General features: G+C 54.0%; 1 protein-coding gene across 1 annotated transcript; it reads left to right on the top strand.

Moving 5' to 3' along the window:
- LOC102172380 lies at positions 1,121-13,613 on the top strand. The gene is made up of 7 exons (XM_018063496.1): positions 1,121-1,331; positions 3,617-3,706; positions 4,417-4,508; positions 6,438-6,543; positions 8,806-8,895; positions 10,988-11,079; positions 13,308-13,613. The coding sequence occupies exons 2-7, from the start codon at positions 3,634-3,636 to the stop codon at positions 13,488-13,490; spliced, it is 636 nt and encodes a 211-aa protein (XP_017918985.1). The 5' UTR covers positions 1,121-1,331; positions 3,617-3,633; the 3' UTR covers positions 13,491-13,613.

Below are 16,925 nucleotides of genomic sequence, written 5' to 3'. Positions count from 1 at the left end.
GGTCAAGAAGCAACAGTTAGAACCAGATATGGGAAAATGAACTGGTTCAAAACTGGGAAAGGAGTATGTCAAGGCTGTATATTGCCACTCTGCTTCATTAACTTATATGCAGAGTATATCATGTGAAATGCCAGGCTGGATGAAGCACAAGCTGAAATCAAGATTACCGGGAGAAATATCAGTAACCTCAGATATTCAGATAACACCACCCTTATGGCAGAAAGCGAAGAGGAAGTACAGAGCCTCTTGATGAAAGTGAAAGAGAGTGAAAAAGTTGGCTTAAAGCTCAACATTCAGAAAACTAAGATCATGGCATCCGGTCCGATCACTTCATGGGAAATAGATGGGGAAACAGTGGAAACAGTGACAGACTTTGCTTTCTTGGGCTCCAAAATCACTGCAGATGGTGACTGCAGCCTTGAAATTAAAAGATGCTTGCTCCTTGAATGAAAAGCTATGACCAACGTAGACAGCATATTAAAAAACACAGACATTACTTTGCCGACAAAGGTCCATCTAGTCAAAGTTATGGTTTTTCCAGTAGTCATGTATGGATGTGAGAGTTGGACTATAAAGAAAGCTGAGCACCAAAGAACTGATGCTTTTGAACTGTGGTGCTGGAGAAGACTCTTGAGAGTCCCTTGGACTGCAAGGAGATCCAACCAGTTCATCCTAAAGGAGATCCGTCCTGAATATTCATTGGAAGGACTGATGTTGAAGCTGAAGCTCCAATACTTTGGCCGCCTGATGCAAAGAGCCAGCTCATTGGAAAGATGCTGGGAAAGATGGAAGGCAGGAGGAGAAGTGAGCGACAGAGGATGAGATGGTTGGATGGCATCACCGACTTGGTGGACAAGGGTTTGAGCAAGTTCCAGGAGTTGGTGATGGACAGGGAGGCCTAGCATGCTGCAGTGTATGGGGTCTCAAAGAGTTGGAGACGACTGAGTGACTTAACTGACTGACTGACTTATTCTTATGACCTGCACAAGGTCATTCTCGTCCCCTTAAGACCTGCCCATCACGACCTCCTATATCGGTTTCACTAACGAATCGAGACAAGAGGCCCCCGACCCTCCCCCCTAATAACCAAGTTGCCGCGAACCTTCTGACGCCTGTGCTGCTGTCAGAGGCGTTTGAACCACCTGACTCGGCCTTGGGGGCGGGCTTGGGGCTTGTGCGTGACGCCGAGCGGCTCAGCGCTGTTCATTCGCGCGCGTTTGTCCACCGCGTCCCCGAGCGTCTCCGGAGCCGGCTCTGCTCAGGCGCCAAGGACGCGCGCGGAGCCAGCCCGCCTGCCCTGCCCAGCAGCCCAGACCGAAGCGGGTCCCGAGGTCAGTCCCGCGGCCGCCGCTCCGCGGGGTCTGCGCCCGCAGGGCGGGGACGCGGCGCGGGGCGGGGGGCGCGGGCGGGGGTCCCCGCGGGGAGGGCGGGGGCGCCCCGGGAGGAGGCGCGGGCGCGGGAGCTGCTGCCTGGGGGCTCCCAAGACCCCAGGGCGCGGGCGGTGGGGGCTCTGCAGGAACCCGCGTCTCCCCTAAGGGCGCTCGAGACCCTCGAATCCTCCGAGCCGCGGGGCAACTCCGGGCCCCAGGATTTCTGAGGCCACTGGGAGGAGCGAATCCTGGAGGGGACAGAGGAGTGGGTGCCCCCTGGAGTGGGGTGTCTGGAGGCGGGGATGGCGGGGACCCCCTGCAGGACAGGCCTGGGGGGGGGGCGGGTCCTGGTCCCCAGGCTTTAGGGGCGGGAGGGGCGGACCCGGGGACTTTGCGGTTTGATGGGGGAGGCGGAGGTCCGGAGGCTGCTCCCAACCTGGGAAGCCAGCGGGGTGTCAGGGGTCAGCGAGCAAATGGGCCAAGCAGAACACGGGAAGTGATGCCATGGGGCTGTTCTGGGGAGTCCGGGGGGCACTTTGAGGGGTAGGGAGCAGGAGAGACCCTCTGGACGTGTTTGCAGGTGCGCTGAGACGCATCAGAGGCTCGCAGATGAGGAGTGCGCGTGGAAAACAGCTTTTGCGCCCCCAGAGGCTCTGTGCGCCTGCGTGGCTGCGGGTGGGGGCTGGGAGCACGTTTGGGGCGCGCGGTTTTGAGGGGCAGCCTCTGGGGGAGGGGCCCGGGAGAGGCTGAGGGTGGGCCTGGGTGTCCCCCAGAGGGAAAGTGTACTGGGGAGGGTGGGGGGTCCTTTCAGCCTGTGGGTCTGCCTTTGTGCCTGCCTGGAGACTGGAGGGTGTGTGTGTGTCTGTCTGTCTGTCTGTCTGTGTGTGTGTGATCAGGGCTGCCTGTGAGGATTGTGCTCGGCACTGAGAAGCAGGCCTGCCCACCTGAGTGTGGGGGTCTCTGAATTTCCCTGGACTTGTCGGCAGGTGTGTTTGTGCAATGAAGCCCTGGTTTCCGCAGTCTGTATCTGAAAGTGTGCGTTACTAACAATCCTGTGTTTGTGTAACTGGTCAAGTGTTCCCACTGTTTGACGCACCTTGTATTTGTGCAATTAATGTGTGAGGGTCTGCGGTGGGTCAAAGGATTCTTGAAAAGGCTTAAAGGAAGAGGTTTGACTCTAAGTTACCAGAGTGTTCTGAGTATGTGTGTGTGTTTAATTACATTTAATTTTCACGTTTAATCATTTATAGTCCTCATTTTCATGAGGAGAAAGCTGACAGCTCAAGAGGTTAAATAGCCCCTGAATCTGAGCTGCAGGTAGACTGCAGTGGACATGGTTAAATATGAATGTCGGATAAATAATGAATTATCTTTTGGTATAAGCACACTCCAAATATACCGTGGGACTTGCATATACGTAAACATGATTTAGCCAAATAAATAAAAACTTAGTTTTTAGTAGATACGACCCATATAGTGTTTGGATATGGCTTATACTAAAAAAAAAAAATGATCTGTGTGTCTGAAATGCAAATCTCAGGGTGCTATGTCTCTCTTGCTGCTGTTGTTAAATCCCGAGATGCCCCAGCTAGTGACTGTAAGAGTGGAATCCTCCAGTTCTCACCCCCAGACACACTGGCCCATGTCCTGCCCAGGGTGATGCTGGGGCCGAGGTGAAGAGCCCACACTGAGCCTGTGCCGAGCCCCCTTCCTGCAGGCCTGGCCCCTCCCCTCACCGCAGTCCTGACGGCAGGACTGATGCCTCCTGTACCTGGAAGGGCAAGGACAAGAGGGGAGGGCTTGTCTGAACCCCTTGGGTAGGCTGCCTGGTAACCCTGGGATGGAGCTAAAACACAGCCCTGGGACTGCTCCACGAGTGCACTTACTGAGTGCCTGCTGTATGCCAGACTCCAGAGGCCCTTCTGATACCCAGTTAGCCGAGCTGCAGCTTCCTGGTCCCAACACTTCGTGTCACGGTTGTTCTAGTTTTAAAGGGGGGTGAGCCCCAGGTACCACGAGCCCTGCCCTTGTCCTCGCCGGGCGCCATGACCACCGCTGTCCCCAGATCACACCCTGGGCCTTGGAGGAAACCAGCAGGAGGCATTGGCAGCATGTGCCCTTGGATGCTGGGGACCTGGAGACGTGGGAGGGGATGGAGCTGCTGAGTCCACCCGAGGTCTGAGAGCCACACCCAGGCCGCCCGGCTCCACCGCCCAGGCACTAACTGCTCTGTGTCCTGTCTGCAGGGAGCACCTGTGGTGCCATGATGCTGCCTCTGAGCACCATCGAGGGCCAGGAGACCGAGGAGGTGCAGACCAGGCCTCCAGAGAAAGGAGGTGAGACCCAGGAAACTGTGGGCAGGCGGGAGTGGGTTGGTCCCCAGGGCACAGGCGATGGGGAAGCATGGACCCTGAGGACTGGCCCCCTCACCAAAGGTCTCCACTGGCTCTTCCGGGCAGGGATCCCCAGGATGCGGCCTGCCTGACATCACCTCCCGTCAGCAGGTCACGGCTCCGCTCAGAGCCTGCAGGGAGCTCCTGGGAGCTGAGCCCGTTTGAGCCCCTTTTCATGGCCCAGACACCCCTGTTTTGTTAGCCCAGCCCCTGCCCTCCCTGACACTTCCTGTCTGTTCCCTGGGGGCCTTTGGGATACAGTTGAATGCAGGTCTCCCTCACTGCTGGGCGACCTCCAACAAGTGTCCCTACCTCTCTGTGCCCCGGTTCGCTCATCTCTAAGTGGGTTGGGGATAATGCCCACCCCTGGGCGCTCAGTCAGTAAAGAGTCCGCCCTCAACGTGGCAGACCAGGGTTTGATCCCTGGATCGGGAAGATCCCCTGGAGAAGGAAATGGCAACCCACTCCAGTATTCTTGAGAGTTATTATGAAGAACCACACAAACGAATACGTGTATAATACTTAAAAGCATGTCTGAAACATGCTTCAGCGTACTAGCTCCTGTTACTGGTTTCGTGATGAAGACTGTATTATTACCGAGTTTCTCAAGTCTCAGGGTCAGATGGTCTCATGACTGTTTCCTCCTCCCTCAGTCTTGCTTTCTGTGAAGGCTGATGTTCCGCGAAAGAAGTCCAAGAGAATGAAGGGAACGGTGTCCTTCAGAGTCCTGCCGTTCTGCCCCGTGGTAAGCCTGCCTGCTCCCTCCCTTCTCACTGGAGGCCCCTGGGCTGAGCGATCACGCAGATTGGCCACCCTCTCTGCCCACCAGAGACCCTTGGGTGCCGGGGTGCCCCTTGCCCCTGCCTGGTCCTGGATGTGGCCCCATCGTGTGGGGGCTGGTCTTCCTTGAAGATTTTGCCTGCCTTTCTGCCCCCTTCTCTTTGCTGATTCCCACCTCTGTTCCTGTGTCACTTCCTCCGTGAAGCCTCCCTTGCTCACTTTCGGGCCATTTCTCTCCAATCCACTGCTGCACTGAGCTTTTTTTCAGAGTGGTTATTGCTGCTTGACAGCATACCTTCTGTCTCTGTGTTCATCATCCCTCTCCCCTACCAGAGTGGTTCTGTGAGGGCAGGGCCCTCCTCTCTTTTTCAATGACTCATTCCATGCCTAGCACGGATGTAACCAGCGTCCTGCGCTGTATACACTCGGGCTGATTACATGAAGGGATGAATTAGGGACCGGTCCCTCCTGCAAAGGCAGCTGTGGCCTTGTCCACCTGGGTACCAGCCCTCCTTCTCCTACTAACCCCCTTGACCTTTCTGGGGGGACCACCTGTCTCCACGCACTTTGGATGGATCCGATCCCATCCTCAGACCAGCTCCAGGTACGCCCCTGACCAATCAGAGCCGGCAGTGCCAGGGTTCCCGGTGATTGGTCCTGGGCTGGCACATGACTCGCACTTGGCCAGTGAGGTGTCTCTGGGCTTCTTAACAGGCAGGAGGGGAGGCTGGAGGGACCCTGGTGAGAAGCAGGGGGCCCGTGGGGAGGGGTCAGAAGAGGCCCTGGGTCAGATGCCTTCGAGAACGTCTTTCCTGTTAGTGCCTGCAACAGTCCTGGGGAGGACACGTTAGAAAATCTTACTAGAAAAGAACGCGAGAGTCACAGGTTTACAAGTATTTCCTGGGCAACTTCGACCTGTCAGGCGTGGTGCGAGCACTTAACATAGATGATCTCATGTAACAGTACCGAGTCCTATGAAACAGGGATTAATATGATCCCTAATACAGGAGAGACACCCGACTGTCATGAGTGCTGTTTTTAAAGGTTATTTCAAGTTTTGTACATAGTGAAGACCCAGTGGCTCCTTTCATATTAGACTCTTTCAATTCTCAGGATTCGTATCTTTATAAAGTATTTCTTATTTTTAAAGAAAAACCACAAAGTGTAGCCTTTCACGTTGCTGCCCTAACTGCCCGTTCTCCAGAGAGCACCTTGGCGTTGTCTACTCCAGGAACTGGCACAGAAGATTCTCTAGGTCAAGAGGGAGCCGATTAGGGCCACCCAGTCCACAGCCTGTTGAGTAAATAAGAGCTTGTTGACACACTACACCCACGTCTTAGGGAGAGTGTGCGATGCTTTCATGCCAAGTCCAGTAGCTCTGGCAGAGTGGATGGTTCAGGAAGACTGAGTGATATCCCATCACACCTTTGACCACCAGAGTGACCGATCTTGCTTGGAATAGGTGCAAACTGAAATTAATACCGGTGAAGGTGTGAAAACGGTTAGAAAAAGGAGGGAAATCTTGAGCTACTGTGAGTGTGATGCCGTGCGTAAAAGATATTTTGTGTTTGGATCCAGTGTACACACTACACGTGTTTCTAGGTGTGTGGGTGGGTGTTTCCTCATATTCGAGAAAGGTGTTTAGAACCACTCCTTACCCTTGCTACCTGCATTACTGAGTCTCCTCCACCTAAAAGCCGCCCAAGGCCACCCTCTGTATCAGTTTCTCTAAGCGGTGAGGAGGAGGAGGCCTGGGACCCTCCCCCCAATAATAAAAGTGAAGCGAGCACCCCGGTGCTGGCGGCGGGCACGCTGCTAACCACCCGCTTGTGTTGGGCGTCGTGAGTAATGCGGAGCCGCTCAGCGCTCTTCATTTCTGCGAGTTCACCCGCAGGTCCCCTGGACTTCTTCGGAGCCAGCCCTGCCCGGGCCCCCAGGACAAGCGGTGAGCAAGACCGCGCGCTCCAGCCCAGACGCCCAGACCGAGCCGGGGTCCGGAGGTCAGTCCCGCGGCCGCAGCTCCGGGGGCTCTGCGCCAGCAGGGCGGGGGGCGCGGGAGGGCGCTGCGGGGTCCCCGCGGGGAGGCCGGGGGCGCCCGGGTAGGAGGTGCGGGCGCGCTCTGGGCTGCTGCCTGGGGGCCCCGAGACCCCAGGGCGCGCGCGGTGCGGGCTCTGCAGGAACCCCGGCTCCCCTGAGGGCGGGGGCGTCCTCAGACCCTCGTGAGCCGCGGGGCGACTCGAGTCCGAGGGTTTTTCTGGCCACTGGGAGGAGGGGAGCCTTGAGGGGACACAGGAGGCTGGGGTGTCCAGAGGCAGGGACCCCCTCCAGGGCAGGCGGCGGGGAGCCCGGGTCCTGGTCCCCAGGTTTTGCGGGCGGGAGGGGCGGACCCGCGACTTCGCAGTTTGCTGGAGGAGGCGGGAGGCACACAGGTTTGCTCTGCACACCAGAGAGGGCAGTCGGTATCGGGCTCAGGTAAGGAGCTGGCCACACAGAAGATGGGAACACGACTCTGGGGGATCCAGAGGGCGGCGTGACGGGTGGGGAGCCGGGGAGACCCTCTGGGTGAGTTTGGGGTTCACTAAGGGCGCAGAGCAAGGGTCACAGATGAGGAGTGCGCGTGGAAAACAGCTTTTGCGCCCCCAGTGGCTCTGTGCGCCTGCGTGGCTGCGGGTGGGGGCTGGGAGCACGTTTGGGGCTCGCGGTTTGGAGGGGCAGCCTCTGGGCGAGGGGCCTGGGCGAGGCTGAGGGTGGGCCTGGGTGTCCCCCAGAGGGCAGGTGTACTGGGGAGGGTGAGGTGTATTGATAATTTCAGCTGATGCGTCTGCAGTTGTGTGTGTGTTGGGGGGTGTGTGGGTGTGTGCATGACCAGGACTGCCTTTGAGGCCCTTCCTTCAGTTCTGAGAAGCAGGCCTGCCCACCTGCTTCATGGGTCTCTGGGTTTCCTTGCAGTGTGTCTGCAGGTATGTTTGTGTCAGTAAGCCCTGGTTTCCACAGTGATCATCAGAACACGTGTGTCTCTAACAGTTGTGTGTGTGTGTGTATCTGGCCGGGTGTTCCCGCTATTTGACGCACTTGTATTTGCACGATTATGTGTCAGGATCTCTGATGGGTCTTAAGCATCTTACAAAGGCTTCGAAGAAGAGGTTTGACTCTAAGTTAGCAGATAGTGTGTTCTGAGTGTGTGTGTGTGTATTTAATCATATTTAATCCTCATGTTTAATCATTTATTTTCCTCATTTTCATGGACGGGAAAGCTGACAGCACAAGAGATTAAAAAACCCCTGAGTCGGGGCTTGCCAGGTAAAATACAGGATGCTTACTTCAATTTGAATTTAAGACAAACAGTGAATTCCCTTTTAGTATAAGTACGTTCCAAATATTTCATGGGACTTGCCTATACTTAAACATCATTTAGCAAAATAAATTTCAAAATGAGTTTTTATGTAGACCTGACCCATATGGTGTTTCAGTATGACTTACAGCAAAAACTGATTTGTGTGTCTGAAATTCAAGTCTCAGTTTGCTATGAATTTGTTGTAATATCATTTTGGGAAACCTGGCAAACTTGATCCTTGAGATCTCCCAGCTAGTGACTGGCAGGCTGGAATCCACCCAGTCCACAGTCCCCAGACACACTGACCAGGGTTCTGCCCAGGAAGGGCTAGGGTCAGCCTGTTCCGAGCCCCCTCCCTGCAGGGCTGGCCCCACCCCAGGGCTGTGCTGGGGGTTTGGGGCCCAGCCCCTCCCCTCACCTCGGTCCTGAGGGCAGGACTGATGCCTCCTGTACCTGGAAGGGCAAGGACAGGAGGGGAGGGCCTGTCTGAACCCCTTGGGTAGGCTGCCTAGTAGCCCCTGGACGGAGCTGCAAGACAGCCCTGGGACTGCTCCACAAGTGCACTTACTGAGTGCCTGCTGTATGCCAGACTCCAGAGGCCCTTTTGATACCCAGTTAGCCGAGCTGCAGCTTCCTGGTCCCAGCACTTCGTGTCACAGTTGTTCTAGTTTTAAAGGGGGGTGAGCCCCAGGTACCACGAGCCCTGCCCTTGTCCTCGCCGGGCGCCATGACCACCGCTGTCCCCAGATCATACCCTGGGCCTTGGAGGAAACCAGCAGGAGGCATTGGCAGCATGTGCCCTTGGATGCTGGGGACCTGGAGACGTGGGAGGGGATGGAGCTGCTGAGTCCACCCGAGCTCTGAGAGCCACACCCAGGCCGCCCGGCTCCACCGCCCAGGCACTAACTGCTCTGTGTCCTGTCTGCAGGGAGCACCTGTGGTGCCATGATGCTGCCTCTGAGCACCATCGAGGGCCAGGAGACCGAGGAGGTGCAGACCAGGCCTCCGGAGAAAGGAGGTGAGACCCGGGAAACTGTGGGCAGGCGGGAGTGGGGTGGTCCCCAGGGCACAGGCGATGGGGAAACATGGAGCCTGAGGACTGGCCCCAAGCCCGAGTGTCTGCCGCTGCTCCTCTGAAGGAGGGGTCCCTGAGGGGCACCCAGAATGGAGCCTCCCCGACGTCACCCCATGTCGGTGAGTCCGTCACTCCCCTGCTCAGAGCCTGCAGGGCTGCGTCCTGGGAGCTGGAATCAGCCTGGGCTCCTTTGTGTCATGTGGCCACCTGCATGGGCCGGCTGACCCTCCACTCAGTCGCCAGGTCAAGGGGCTGTAGGGTCATTCATCTGAGACGCGATGGAGGCCTGAACCAAGGATTTAGCAGTGGGAAGGAGAGCGGTGGGGGCTTCCCAGGTGGCGCTCGTGGTAAGAACCCACCTGCCAATGCAGGAGTCAGAGGTTTCCCTGGGTGCAGAAGATCCCCTGCAGGAGGAAATGGCAGCCCGCTCAGTGTTCTTGCCTGGAGAATCTCATGGACAGAGGAGCCTGGCGGGCTACAGTCCATGGGGTCCCAAAGAGTCGGACAGGATTTAGTGACTGAACACAGCTCCTTGCTGGTCCTGTTGGTGGTCTGGTCTCATGAGGGAGGGCTCTTGGGTTTGCTGTGACACTCCCTTTTTTGAAAACTTTTACTTTGCAATAATTTTATATTCACAAGACATTGCCGTCATAATTCATCGAAATTCCATGGACCCTTTATCCCGTTTTCCCCCAGTAATTTGATCTTACTGGATGACGGTCCAATGTGAAAACCAGTCCACTGATACTGCCACAGCCCCCATGTGTGTTTTTACTTCTGTTTCAACACGTCTGTAGCTGAGTGTAACCAGCATACAAAATAAGATGGAAGCCACTTCCTTAGCTACCCACTTCCTTGCCAGAGGGAGGTAGCTGCTTCCCAGCTTCTCATCCAGTCTTCCAGAATGTTCTGTGCCCACTCATACAGACAAGGATGTGTATGTATCTGGCACTGTGTATTTATGTCTGATACGCGGTGTGCACTGCATATCTCACTTCCGCTTCTCATCTCACTTCATTCTCCTCTGGCTCGTAGTGCCAGGCCCAGTCTCCGAGTTTTCCCTGCATCGAGTCACCCACACTGCACAACAGCCCTGTGAGATAGTGACACCAATTACCTCATGTTGCAGATGGGAAATCTGAAGGGTGACAAGTGCGAATAGCCAGCTCACGGTGGGATCTGAGCCCGTCTGGCCTGGGGGTCTTTGGCCTTAAGCATCCCCGTCCATCTCGAGGACCCTCCCCCACACGATGCCCGGTTTGGGGCCCAGCTGCCTGGCACTGCACGGTCTCTGTCGGTGCTGCGCGCACCAAGTGGCTCAGTTGTGTCCGACTCTTTGCGACCCCATGAACTGAAGCACGCCAAGCTTCCCTGTCCATCACCAGCTCCCAGAGCTTGCTCAAACTCATGTCCGTCGGGTTGGTGATGCCCTCCAACCGTCTCGCCCTCTGTCGTCCCCTTCCCCCGCTGCCTTCAACCTCCCCCAGCATCAGGGTCTTTTCCAATGAGTCAGTTCTTCTCATCAGGTGGCCAAAGTATTGTCTTCTTTGGGGAAACCTTCTTTGGGGGAACCTGTCTTCTCTGGGGAAACCTAAGTATTTTCTGGAGAGATATGCCACAGGGGCACCCGTGTATCAGCTGTGCTTTCCTCCTGGACATGGGCGCCCCAGGGCGTCACTATCTCCACAGCCCCCTGTTGTCTGACTCCAGCCCCTTCAGTCACTGACATTCCATCTGTTCCCTGAGGGCCTTGAGGATGCAATTTAATGCATGATCGAAGGCATTGCTATGCAACCTCCTGCAAATGTCCTAACCTCTCTGTGCCTCAGTTTCTTCATCTGTAAAGTTGGATGAAGATAATAACCAATTTAGATATTACAGTATAATATATGCAGGAGTGCCTGGCACAGGGCAAGTACTCAACACGTGTTAGTTTTTGTCACTGGTTTCATGATGGAGATCTTATTATTACTGAGTTTCTCAAGCCTCAGAGGGCACGATTGCCTCACGCCTCTTTCCTCCCCGCCCCACGCAGCCCTGCTTTCTGAGAACCCTGATGAGCCTCGAAAGAAGCCCAGAGGAATGAAGGGAAGACTGTCTTTCAATGTCCTGCCGTTCTGTCCCATGGTAAGCCTGCTTGTTTCTTCCCTTTGACCAGAGATCCCCTAGGTTTGAGAGGTCAGGCACCTCTGCCACCCTCTCTCCCCAGGAGAGACCCTTGGGTGGCTGGGTGTCCCTTGTCCTGCACCCCAGGATGTGCCCCCATCCTCTTGGGGGTGCTGCCCTCTTTCCTGCCTCCCCTCTTTCCTGATTCCAACTTCCAGTATCACCTCCTCCATGAAGCCTCCCCTGCTCACTTTTGCCCCATTTCCCTCTGACCTCCTGCCTTCCTGAATTTTCTTCAGCATTATTATTGCTACCTGAGAGCATAGCTTGCAGCTATCTTTTTAATAATTTGTTTCCCCTCCTAGAGTAGTTTTGTGGGGTCAAGAGCCTCTGTTGTGCAATGACATACCCCCTGTCTAGATCAGATGTAACCAGCGTCCTGCGCTGTATACACTTGGGCTGATTACATGAAGGAATGAATTAGGGACCGGTCCCTCCTGCAAAGGCAGCTGTGGCCTTGTCCACCTGGGTACCGGTCCTCCTTCTCCTACTAACCCTCTTGACTTCTCTGGGGGGACCACCTGTCTCCACGCACTTTGGATGGATCTGATCCCATCCTCAGACCAGCTCCAGGTACGCCCTTGACCAATCAGAGCCGGCAGTGCCAAGGTTCCCGGTGATTGGTCCTGGGCTGGCACGTGACTCACACTTTGCCAATGAGGCGTCTGCTCTGTCTCTGGGCTTCTTGACCGGCCAAGCAGGGAGGCTGGAGGGACCCTGGTGAGAAGCAGGGGGCCCGTGGGGAGGGGTCAGGGGAGGCAAAGGGTCAAACGCCTGCGAGAACGTGTTTCCTATTAGTGCCTGCAGCAGTCCCGGGGAGGACTCTCTTGAAAATCTTGTTAAGAAGTAATGTAATCAAAGATTTTACAAAAACAGTGCAAAGATCATCCGAGTTCACCACTTGTTATCATTTTTCCCCATTTGCATGTTTTCTCATATATGTACTGTGCATATATGTATACACGCTCCTATTCCTCCGCGTGTTTCACTTTAGAAAAAGAATATTCTCTTATGTGACTGTGGGCCTGTTGTGACCTTTGAGGTTTTAACCCTGATACGCACTCTCATCTCACCTGCTGTCCGTATTCTTGGTTCGTTCACGCACGACATGCAGTCTGTTTGGTGTTCTTTTTCGTCCTGCCTGGGGGGAAACTGGGGCCAGGTATTGCACTTGGTAATGTGTCTTGGGGATTCCCAGGTGGCACTAGCTGTAAAGAACCTGCCCGCCAGTGCAGGAGATGTAAGAGACATGGGTTCAGTCCCTGGGCTGGGAAGATCCCCTGGAGGAGGAAATGGCCACCCACTCCAGTCTTCTTGCCTGGAGAATCCCATGGACAGAGGAGCCTGGAGGGCTGCAGTCCACGGGGTCGCAGAGAGGTAGACAGGACTGAAGCAGCGGAGCACACACGCAATATATCTGTAAACCACAATATATCTTTGAGCTGGTCAGTCCCCTCAGTCTTCCTTTGCCTCTTATGACAGACGATTTTGAACATCCAAGTCACCCCTCACACACTATTGATTGCTTTCTCTGTTTTGTTTCATTTCTACACTTGTTTGATTTTTCTGCTGTCCCCCTAATGAGATTCAGGGTAAGCTATGATCTTTGGAGCACCACCTAAGTGATGCCATGTCCTAAACGCACTTGAATTTTGATCCACTCAGTCGAGATATTTATCCCATTTCTCCACTGAATACTTACTGATTTTTCTATTCTCTGTGCAACTAACTAATAAGAAATCAGTGGGGAGATGCTTGTAGATGAGCCAAATAGTCTAGAAAGAGAGAGCTTTCTGACCAGTTCATTTTGGGTCCTGTGCCCACCATGGAACCAACCGTCAGCTTATGAGATGAGAACCCTACATCTTGTATCCATGGGCGTGTATGGGGCAGACGGTTCCTGCCTTTCCCTAACCACTGTAAGGATGGGACGAAGCAGTGATTCTCAACTAGAGGCAGTGCATCCCCCAGGGGACACCTTCAGTGTCGGGAAACATTTCTTCTTCGTCAGGAGTACAGGAAGGAAGCTACTGGTACCTGGTGGGTAGAGGGCAGTGATGGTGTTTAACATCCTGCAACGCACAAGATGCCCCCCAGACACACACACTGCCCAGAATGGCCTGACTCTGAAACGTCGCGAGTGGGATACCACCATTCTTTCCCTGCGCCTCTGTTCTCTTTCCTTCCAGCCGAGTGTCTGCTTCACCTATTACGTGGAACCCGATGACCCCGAGCCCGAGCCCCAGGTGGCTCCTGACGCTTCGAAATCGGACCCGAATTGCAGCTTCGTCCCTCTGCCTGTGCTGGAGTTCCGCGAGGTCAAGGTGTGCGAGTGCCCCCTGTGCTGCCTCAGCTTCGTCACTGCTTCCTAAACCCGAGGGCCCTCCGCTTCCCGCTCCTGACCGCGCGCGCCCGAATCATGCATGCTGGGCTACCGTGATGTAGAATCCCCCAATATAGCGGCTTCAATAAACCCAACTTGCAGTCGCTCTCAAGGCTGTGGTCTGTGTGTGAAACCCCCAGGGCTGGGGCACTGCAGCTCCATGGAGTTGGGCGGCCAGGGTCCTTTGACCTCGGTGCTCTGTGCCACGTGGCTGGAGAGGGCTCACCCCCACACCCAGTCCACATTCTGGTTCGGGGCAGGTCGGGGAATGAGGAGAGGGGAAGACACGCTTCAGTCCTTCAAAGGGCGACTCCTACAGGAAGCCCAGATCACTTTTCCTCACGGCTCATTGGCCAGAGATGGTCACGTGGTGAGATCTAGTTGCAAAGGGATGCTGGGAACTGTAGTCCTTATCTGGACAATCCCATGTCATCTAATAGCTTCTGTTATTACAGCAAAGGAGAATGAATAATGTGTCTACCTCGGATCAGGTCTATTATGTTAATTTATCCCCAGCACATGTTGTGATGAACACATGAGTGAATAAATGTATTCTTCAGTTCTGTATCTCTCTCCCATTGATTAGGATCCCCTCCGTTTTTAGAAGGATAAACGTTTTTGAGCATTCACCCTGTGTTAGGCACTGAGCTAATGTCTTTACACACTTTGAGCCACTTAATTCTCACAACCTGTGGCTGGTTCTACTATTAGCCCTCTTTCTGAGATAAGAGAACAGAGAGTCCACGTCACTTGCTTCAGGTCACACAGATCAGAAGGAGTCAAGCCAACGTTCAAACCCAAGCAGGCTGGCTCCAGAGTCTCCGCCCTTAACCATCACAGCATCTGCCTCACAAAGGTGGACACGGGGAGATTCCCAGAAGGTCACACAATTGTGAGTGAAAGAGCCTCTTTCAACACTCGGACCTTTCAATTCCCTTCACTTACCTCTTCAGATACTGCAGAAATACTTCGAATATGTGTGCAGCACGTATCTGTAGCTACAATAGTGCCAGTTAACAACCACCACCACAAAATCCATAGAAGGTGTTCACTGAGGTGAAAATGCACAATGTGAGAGTTTCTGTTTCATCTGGGGGATTTAGTGGGGATTACAGCCCAGGAGACAGCCTCTTGAAGAGCTGTGAGGAACTGCTCCAAACAGGTAGGTGGGAGATCAGTTTGCATGTGATTTTGGAAAGGGGGCCCATGCAATCAAGTACGTACCTCAGCACAAGGTTCATGTCGGTCATGGTACATGGATATCTCCGCTCATGTGATCAGTGCTTTTCTAAGTCAGGAAGAATCTAAGCCTCTTGGGTCCTGTTATCTTCCCCTGAGCATATCTAGCATCTGAGGTGTAACAACCCAAGTTTGGCCACCTGGCACTCATAAGTCAATCATTCAAGAGGCAGGTGTTAGTAGATAGGAAAGGTGCTTTAATCAGAAAAGAGGACACCTGGGGAGATGGCGGACTAATGTCCAGGGACCAACTCGAGAGATTCTACTCAGCCTTTTGTTTGTCCAGTTGCTAAATGGTGTCCAACTCTGTGACCCCAGGGACTGCAGCACACCAGACATCCTTATTCTTCACTGTCTCCCAGAGTTTGCTCAAACTCATGCCCATCGAGTTGGTGATGCCATCCAACCATCTCATCCTGACATCCCCGTCTCCTGCCTTCAATCTTTCCCAGCATCAGGGTCTTTTCAAATGAGTCAGTTCTTCACATCAGATGCCCAAAGTATTGGAGCTTCAGCTTCAACATCAGTCCTTCCAGTGAATATTCAGGGTTTATCTCCTTTAAGCTTGACTGGTTTGATCTCCTTGCTGTCCAAGGGACTCTAAAGAGTCTTCTATAGCACTGCAGCTTGAAAGCATCAATTCTTCGGTGCTCAGCCTTCTCTATGGTCCAACTCTCACGTTCGTACATGACTACTAGAAAAACCATAGCTTTGATTATACGGACCTTTGGGAAAATGGAGGCATCTCTGTGAATCATCAAGGGAGGAGGTTGGGTTCTACACCATTCTCCATTGTATACAGAAGTGGCTGAGGTCTCTTCAGATGTTACCTTGCCAATTCAATCTGCCTTCTGGATGCTTAGGGGCACTTTGGGGGAAAAGAGCTAACCAGCTTCTACTGATCCAGGAAAAGTATCAACAGGTTAGAAAAGGCATTCAGGAGAGCATATTAGTTCAGTTCAGTCGCTCAGTCGTGTCAGACTCCATGCAGCCCCATGGACGGCAGCACACCAGGCCTCCCTGTCCATCACCAGCTCCCAGAGCTTGCTCAAACTCATGTCCATCGAGTTGGTGATGCCACCCAACCATCTCATCCCCTGTCGTCCCCTTCTCCTCCTGCCTTCAATCTTTCCCAGCATCAGGGTCTTTTCCAATGAGTTTGTTCTTCGCCAAAGTGTTGGAGTTTCAGCTTCAGCATCAGTCCTTCCAATGAATATTCAGGATTGATTTCCTTTAGGATGGACTGGTTGGATCTCCTTGCAGTCCAAGGGGCTCTCAAGAGTCTTCTCCAACACCACAGTTCAAAAGCGTTAATTCTTCACAAGTCAGGAGTTAATCACTTAGTGATCTCATTCCTACGATTAGTTTATTTTAGGGGGGAGGGACATAAATGAGCAGACAGAAAATGGAAAAAGGACTTGCTTTCAGAGGGTCCTTTCTCCCACTTCTCCTGGAACATGAGTGCCTCAGCCAGATCTCCACTCTGAATCCCTTTCAGGGTGTGCTGTAGGTGGAGGTGCGTGCTGGGGAACACCCTCTAGTTGGCAATCTTCAGGAACAAAAGACATATGAGTTCAGGGAGGAGGCTCTGCTGCCATCTCTGAGCTCCTCCTGGCGCCTGGTGTACACTGGTCCTCAGCTCTCCAGGCTGGCTTCTCCTGGGGGACTGAGGAGACCTGGCCCTGCTCTCAAAGTCTTTTCTCCTCCAACAGGCTGGCTCGGGCAGGTTCATCCTCATGGCACTGGTATAGGTGCAGGGGAGAAACAAATGTCATTTCACAAGCACTTTTCAACCTTCTGCTGGATCATATTTTGCCAGCCTCCTCTGCCAAAAGCACGTTCCATGGCCAAATGCAAATTCAGAACAAGGGGGCACTGCACACTTAAGGGGCAAAGGGGGTTGACATGAGGCAGGGTGGAAAACAGGCCATGTCTGCAATCTACCTCAATGCAGAGTTGTGATTACATTCCCAACTTCCATGGGCTTCCACCTGTCACAACACAAGAGGGTTCCCCAGCCTGGCACCTGGGAGAGAAGCCGGGAATTGGGGGAGAGCCTTCAGCAGCCAGGTGACCCTTCTCAAGCATCAGAAGAGCCTCTGGGAGGATGCAGTTATCAGTGTGAGGGATGAGGAGGAAAGACTTTCTGTGTAAGTCAAATGTCCAGAGACCCCAGAGCCTGCCT

Source organism: Capra hircus, chromosome 18, assembly GCF_001704415.2.
Source record: "Capra hircus breed San Clemente chromosome 18, ASM170441v1, whole genome shotgun sequence".
In the NCBI taxonomy this organism is placed as follows: Eukaryota; Metazoa; Chordata; class Mammalia; order Artiodactyla; family Bovidae; genus Capra; species Capra hircus.
This window is presented reverse-complemented; position numbering and strand designations above follow the sequence as displayed.